Source organism: Fukomys damarensis, unplaced genomic scaffold, assembly GCF_012274545.1.
Source record: "Fukomys damarensis isolate Sample0158 unplaced genomic scaffold, DMR_v1.0_HiC HiC_scaffold_18, whole genome shotgun sequence".
Taxonomy (NCBI): Eukaryota; Metazoa; Chordata; class Mammalia; order Rodentia; family Bathyergidae; genus Fukomys; species Fukomys damarensis.
The window spans coordinates 30,368,578-30,376,721 of NW_022900930.1; the positions used below are offsets into that span (position 1 = coordinate 30,368,578).

General features: G+C 35.3%; 1 protein-coding gene across 1 annotated transcript in view; it reads left to right on the top strand.

Annotated features, from left to right (window-relative positions):
* The window catches only part of Hpgd (15-hydroxyprostaglandin dehydrogenase), a 35,540-nt gene extending 33,168 nt beyond the window's left edge, over nt 1-2,372 (top strand). The window contains exons 7-8 of the mRNA XM_010629818.2: nt 890-1,053; nt 2,011-2,372. Coding sequence (XP_010628120.1) covers nt 890-1,053; nt 2,011-2,149 — 303 coding nt within the window. The 3' untranslated portion in view covers nt 2,150-2,372. The remainder of the gene's footprint in view (nt 1-889; nt 1,054-2,010) is intronic.
* Nucleotides 2,373-8,144: the final 5,772 nt, after the last annotated feature.

Sequence of the window (8,144 nt, forward strand, 5' to 3'; positions counted from 1 at the left end):
CATGATGAACACTGAATTCATGACTAATAACATTTATGCACAAGTGAAGGTTATCTAACACACAAACATATCTTAAGCACAACATAGCTATATGGGAACCCTACACAGCACTTCTGCACTGTAATTGAGGGCCATTTTACATAGCAAAATTATTAAAATGCACAAAAATGAGAAAACAAAATGGCAAGGCACACCAGACCTCAGTGGGAGCACTCATACACGTGACTCACCTGATCAGAAATGAACATGAAGTCACCACAAACATTAATTTCTTGGGTTACAAATAAGTCTGAGGAAGTAATGCAGTGTGAAATTATAGACTCTTCCAATGCATATAATTAGGTATCAACTGTATTTTGTTTTAAAAGTAGTTCAAATAAAATCAATAGGCTGAAAATGAATGCACTTAATATTAGTCTGAAAATACTTAGATTTTCATCCAGATAATGTAGATTATTAAGAGTATATAAAATCAACTATGGTCCTAAAATTTTCCGCTAATGTATTTTAAAGAAAACATTCTCTTATACCCCTACAATCTTGAAAGAAAACTCAGGATATTGGTTCTAAACCTCTGCTACTTAGCTTCAGGTTCCTGCAGAGCTCAGAAGATAAACTCAACTTAGGTAATTAAGTATTTTCAGGAGTTTTCCAGTAATACTGCTTTATAAAAAATTAATTAGCTGAAACTTTCAGGTACTAATTCAGTACTTTAGGTATGTATTTTGTTTTTTACTATCTTTCTGTTTGCTGGTATTTTTATATAACTAAGAGGAAATCTGACTAGTATTTCTATATTAGTCTTCTAAATAACTTTTATTTCAGTTCTTCCTAAGTGATACATTTACAGAACTCCTCATATCTGTACCCTTCTTCTTCTCATCGCTAGCTGGCTGCTAAGCTGATGAACAGTGGTGTGAGAATGAACGCCATTTGCCCGGGCTTTGTCAACACACCCATCCTTCAATCCATTGAAAAAGAAGAAAACATGGGGCAGTATATAGAATACACTGGGTATATCAAGGACATGATGAAATGCTACGGAATTTTGGAGTAAGTAAAGCTACGATGTCTTCATTCCCACCATGGAGTAAAGTACTCTCTAGACAAACAACAAAAGAGAAAAAATAAGATTTCAGATATGCGAAACTAATGTAAAATTCAAAGTCTGCGTTGGCAAATGCTCTGAAAGACAACAATTGTCTGGACTAATGAATACAACATGTTTACACATTATAAATTTTATTTAAAATATGACAATGCCTTCTTCCATCATCAGGTTTTTTTCTAAAAAATGATTTTTAATCGCCTTTAAGAAAAATAATTTTTCTCCCTGAATTCTAAGCAAGACTCAAGTATAACCCATGAAATTTTGTATAGTTCCATAACGTCTACCATTTTCATAAAAACAATTAGTGTTTATACACACACACACAAACATACACATGCACACATGCACACACAGATGTCTTTGGTGTGTTGGATCTGAGAGTAGTTGAGAATCACAGCACAGAATCATAGCAATTATGTTAAATGAATCAGACCTAGCTTCAAGTCCTGTCTCTACTACAGACCTTAAAAGAAAAAAAATTTTAAATCTTATATTCAAAGGACTTTTTAAAAAAGATGATATATGAAGTATACCTTAAATAGCAACTTGTGAAAAATATGGTATTCAATAAATGCTATTTGTAATTCATATTTCTTCTAATAATAATTCTGATAACTCTAAGATCTACTGATTTGATAAAGATGAAAAAATAATTATTTTCTCAGTAAAAATAATAATCATAAATACTTCCTTTCAAAACAATAAAAGATCAGGCATGGAAATGTACCACCATATTTATCATATAATTTAGGTTCTAACTGAATAAAACTGAAAGGTTAAAAATAACTTAATGAAAATTATTTTCCTATTCAAGATTGTAGATTCTTCAGAAAATAATTAGAAATGATAGCATGCCTCATTATTTATTTTCAAAATTCCAATGTTTCCTTCATTTGTAGTCCATCAATGATTGCCAGTGGGTTAATAACACTCATTGAAGATGATGATTTGAATGGTGCCATCATGAAGATCACAACGTCTAAAGGAATTCATTTTCAAGACTATGATACAGCTCCGTCCTTTGCAAAAGATAAATGAACATGTTAGATACCAGCAGTAACTGAAAATGAATGCAAATGACTTATATTAAATACGTATTTTCACTGAAATGTAGCTCTTTAAATGAAATGCTACAGCCTGAAGCTTTCCTTCCTACAGCTGTTAACTTTTTCTTTATAAACAGATGAATCTACAGATAACAATTTATGATAAACTAGCAAAAGTATAATGCAAACCCAAACAATGTTATTGTATTCAGTATGATCTAAGTAATGATTAAAACAAAAGACGTTTAAAGAATATTCTACTTTTCAGAATATGTATTTAAATCTGTGATTCATGAATATTAATGTTTTTAGAAAATCATTTTAAAGAAGATACTTGAATTGTTATTTAAACAGATGTAAAAAGGAGCTGTGTTTCTGCCTTTGCACTTCAAAATAGGGAAGCTACTGAACAATGGTGAATGTTTAGGAATAATTATCTTTACTTTCATCATCTGTAAGCGAAACTCTTCAAAGATATGACATAGTTCAGGATTAGTAGTTAAGGAGTAAATTACAGTGTGAAAAATCTGAGGTAAGGAAAAATACAGAAAGTAACCCACTGGGACTGTTAAATCCAAGTTCAACCTCAAATTATGGAAGAACATTTTTTCCTCTTTGTCTTTTATTTTAAGAACTTTATCTCCAAAAATCTCAGGAATGAAGTTTTTAACAGTTATAGAAAAAAAAAGATTGTTAGTCCTTCTAACATTTTATATGTAATATATGCTCATTAAGAAAAATTGCAAATGTAGTAGTTTTTCTTTTGTTGACAATATTTTTTGTTTTATTAGTGAATATGTTATGCAGAATGTGTGCTTCATTTTACCATATTTGTACATGCGTATTACATAATTTGATTATTTTACCTCCATTTCTCTCCTTCATTCTGTTTCCTCTTCTCTAATAGTCTCCTTTCTACTTTTCCCTCATCTCTAATTTTTTTTTTTAAAAAAAAAAAGGAGAGAAAAATATGAAATTTGACTTTTTGAGTCTGGCTTATTTTGTTTAACATTTTTTCATACTATTTCTATGTTGATTTGTACCAATTTCAAAAATGCTGATATTTCAATAAAAGTACTTAATTCTAAGCTCCATAATTTGCTTAGTCTTTTATGTGTAGCAATTGAGATGAAACTGATTTTTCCACAGCAGCAAAGTATTTTTTTCAGCTTTAATTGAGTTTATTGGTACATTTTAGGGATACAGTACAGTTACATTCATTGTTGGGATCTTGTACCACTACATGACAGGTCTTGGTTCTCATTTTTCCCCTTGTCCCTGTGCTCTCTTCACAAACCCTTTCTTCCCATTTCACAATGTCAGTCATCTTACTAGGATCTTATGTATTATTACAGTTTATTCACACCAGAGAAACTATTCTGTATTTACACATGGGTGACTTATTTACTTCACTTAGGAGTATATCTTCAATATGTATCCATTCTCCTATGAATGAATCTATTTTCTCATTCTTTGGGGCTGAGTAATATTCCATTTTATAGAAAAACCACATCTTCTTTATCCAGTTTCCAACTGATGGGCAAATGGGCTGTTTTAGCTATTACAAACTGTGCAGCTATAAACATGGGTGCACATACATCACTGTGATGTGATTCTTCTAGTTCTTTTGGAAAGATGCCCAGCAGAGGGATGGCTGGGTCAAATGGAACCTCCAGTCCAAGCTCTTTGAGGTATCTCCATATTGATTTACACAGTGGTTGTACCAGTCTGCACTCCCACCAACAATGGAGAAGGGTTCCTTTCTCCCCACAACCCCACCAACATTTGTTATTGTGTGATTTCTTGATAGCAGCCATTTTTTGTGGGGTGAGGTGGAATCTCAGTGTTGTTTTCATCTGCATCTCTCAAATGACCAGTGATGTGGAGCATTTTTTCATATATTTACTGCTGCTTTTACTTGTCTGAGAAATGTCTGTTCATTTCGGATGCCCATTTTTGAATCGGGTCTTTATATTTGGGGGAGCTGATTGTTTTGAGTTCTTTATATATTCTAGATAATAGTCCTACAAAGCCACTGTGATAAACACAGCATGGTACTGGCAAAGAAATAGGCCTGAGGATCAGTGGAACAGATTGGAAGACATAAAAACAAATCCAGATGTTCTCAGCTACCTCATCTTTGACAAAGGAGCTGATCATCCTCAGTGGAGGAAAGATAGCCTCTTTAATAAATGGTGCTGGAAAAACTGGATTTCAACCTGCCACAGATTAAAACTGGACCCTTATCTTTCACCATGCACTAAATTAAAATCCAAGTGGATTAAAGATCTAAACATTAAAATAGAAACACTAAACTTGCTGGAAGGTTAAGTTAGGCAGAACTCTGGAAGACATTGGCATAGGAAAAGACCTTATGAACAAATCCTCAGTAGCACAGGAACTAGCAGAAAAAATCAACAAGTGGGATCTCATCTTATTAAAAAGCTTCTGTACTGCAAAAGAAACCATCAACAGAACTAAGAGACAACCTACAATGCGGGAAAAAATTTTTACCAGCTGCTCCTCAGACAAAGGACTATTATCTGAAAGTATTTTTTATATTATTGAAGTTCATAATGACACAGAAGTACAGTAATTGTGAAGTTTTGTCCTTGTTACCATTAGGTACCTTAAGATTCATTGAATGCACCTGCTTTGGGTAATAAGCTTCACAGGATTTCCAAAATCAATGATTTCCTCAAAGAAATACTGTGGAAGTGACGCACTCTTCCTGCTAGGATCCAGGCTTTCTAGGTTAGAGCAGGATCCATCCATGTGAGTGGTAAGAATTTCCAAGCAATCCTGGAGTACTACAACTCCTTCTGGTTTAATTCTGCTGTACAGAACCACTGCCCTGCCTTGTCTTTTAGGAAGAAAATTGAATATGAAAAACTAGTTTAGAGTTTCATATAATGTATTTGACATAGAACAAGAAATAAACATCCATGAACATCTTATGAAGATGAATTATAATTGGGCACAGTATTTTTGCACCCATCAGTGAATGACAGGTAAATTCAGCCAGCTGTGTGGCCAGCACAGGAGGCGGAGTTAGCAAGGCACTTCAGCCTCCCCACATAGCGTTCCGTTGCTGCCTGATCATGCTGGAGCACGATGCAATCAAATCATGCAAAAATCATTAAAAATCACATCGTAATGTTAAAAGTTTACCATTTTGTGGGTCTGCACTGTTAGCGGCCCAAGCTGCCTGTGGCCCATGGGCCTTTCACCTGACAGTGCACTGTACGGGGCTGTTTTGTTCTTCAGGTTAGGCATGCTGAATGCCCTTGCTGTAGTAGTTTCAGCTCGGTATGAACGCATCGGGGCGTGACATTTCTAGTTCCATAAGCGATTGCACTGCCCGTCATCAGATCGCCTCACAGGCCTCTTTGTCAGCCTTCCTTTGTTTATCATTGCAAATAAGACATCATCCTCCCTCCCGATCTTGACTCACCTTTTCTCACTGCTCTCCTTTCTGATTTCAGTGTAGTCTCGCAGCTTCTCTAAACCTCGAATATGCCCATCTCCACCACCGGGGCCTTCCTACTCACTGTTTCCTCTGCCCGGAATGGCTCTTTCCATATATTGTCAAGATTAGCCTGACTCTAACAGCTTCTTTGATTTGGCTCCCTGTTTCCACTTGGAATCAACCACTTACCTCTTCTAGGTGATAGACACCACCCTTATTTTTTACCTATCTAGGGGTGTTTCTCCTAGTTGTTTCTTTCATTTTGTTTTCTAGTTGATTTTGGTTTTTCTACTAGACAATGACGTAATGGAAGCTTTGATTCTACTTTCCAGCTAGTCCTAGCCAATAAAAGAGTACATGGGACCCGGTGTATATTAAATAAATATTTGTCAAATGAATGAATGAAATCTCCGTTAAATGGCTAAAGTATCCTATATTTTCTTAAAAGAAATGTAAATGTCCTAAGCCTGAGAAGTTAATATAGCCATTCTTCTTTGCATCTATCAGGTGACTTATGGGAACCTATATCTGAGTCTAAGGACCACACTGTAAGAGGACTTTGGAAATCTAGAGTTGAGATTTTATGTTAAGACAAAGGAAGAAACACAAAATTCTGAACACTTGGAATTGTCATAAGAATTGATACATAGTTGTCTCCTAGGTACAGAACTATGAACAAGTGGGGGTGAAATTAGGATGTCCCAAGTTGAAATCCATTTTTCCTAGATACAGAAAATGCATTGATCATTGAGATGATTGAGAGCATCAGCGACCTACTAGGCTGCTGTGCACAGAATTCCTGTATAAGAAAAAGGAACAGCTAAGTGACCTTGAAAGCTCTTTTGACATTGCCTCTTTACTGTTCAGTTTATATGAAGTACATATGACTCATAATAATACTTTCCCTAATCATAAAGTATCATTCTGATATTCTTGCCCTAATTTGCTTTCTCTCTTTTTCAGATGTCTGTCATGTCCAAATCATTTAGTATCAAGTGTGTTGGTAGGTATGACTTCAGCCTACTGTGTTGCTTCTGTTCCATCGTTTAACTCCAGCCACTAGCCAGGACCTTTTAAAGGGTCACTGTAATGCTGGGTAAATCCAAGGTTCATTTTATTCAGATTTTGTGGCAAAAGGCTTATGAAATGTTGGCATATTAATGTTCCATTCTTTCTATCCATGGAGGTATGGGTAAGGGTAGAAAGATTTCTTATCAGCGAGGATGTTTTGAACATCAAATAGTTTTCCTAAGTTGCTTTCACTGTCTTTATCTGATGATCCTAAACTGCTATGATAAAATTTATCTTTTTCATTATTCCTATATCTTATCAGTAAGGTTATGATGTGAACAACAGACAAAAACATGAAAGTTTTATGGGCGAACATGCTGCATTTGAGGTTTGTTAGACAAAATCAGAGAGTCAGATCTTGATTGTTTAGAATCTTAATTTTTCCAGCCCTTTTGCTCTGAACAACTTCTCCTGCCCACTGTTTTCATGACATTTTACTCACATGTGTTGCATTTCTTTGTATTGACTCTGAAATCCCCATTTGTCCTAGTCTGTTGTCTGTAAATACTTCTGCTGGTATAATTTACCTAACTCATGCCTCTAAACCCATCACCCTCAGAACAAAACTTCTGTCTTCTATTCCTAGAGACATGAAGTTCAGACCTCCAGCCAGACATGCCAGGAGTTTCACAATCAGACCCTGATTTACGATCCTGGACTTATCTGGACAACTCCTTCTCAAATTACAGACTTGCCCAATTCTCCCTGAGTTTTTTTAATCTATCTCCCTCATCTGTAAAATTTCTCCGTGTTGAAGGGGATAGGAGAGCTTGAAGGGAGATGGTTAGAATGGAATTCACTCAAGAGAAAATTAAAGTCAGAGAAAGTGTACGGGTGGGAGATCATGGAGTTTCTAAGGAAAAGATACTAGAATGGGAATTGGGTAAACCTTAGAGAAATGTGTTTTTCCTATTAAGCCTAGTAGAAGAGCATAAGGAATAGATTTCTGAATTTTCTGCATACAGATGTTTGTAATCACTGTTGATTCAGATTCAACTGAACAATGAATAAGTTTTTCATATTATAATCATAGAACTTAAGACAGGGCCTTTTCATGGTTCTATGTGCCACATGAAAACACAGCAATGCTTATTTCTTAACCATTTAACAGTGAGGGTTTGTCGACTGACAATCTAAATCTAAACCTGCCTTTCCTGTCATAGTACTTTGGCCCTTGACAAATCTTTCTTCTCATGGTCTCCAACATCACAAGTCAGGTTCCAGGGTTGCTGATCTGATCCTGTACGGCAGTATTATTTCACACACAGAACAACGCAGCAGTTATTGATCTCTGCTTCTCAGTGTGTTTATCTTATTGTAGATGGCAGTAAGTGACTAAAGAGTAATGTTCAACTCCAAGCAATCCTAGGTTTGTCACTGTTGTAAAATATTCAAAAACACTTTTAAAGGCAAACAGAATAATGCTAGCTGGGAAGATTTTCATGCA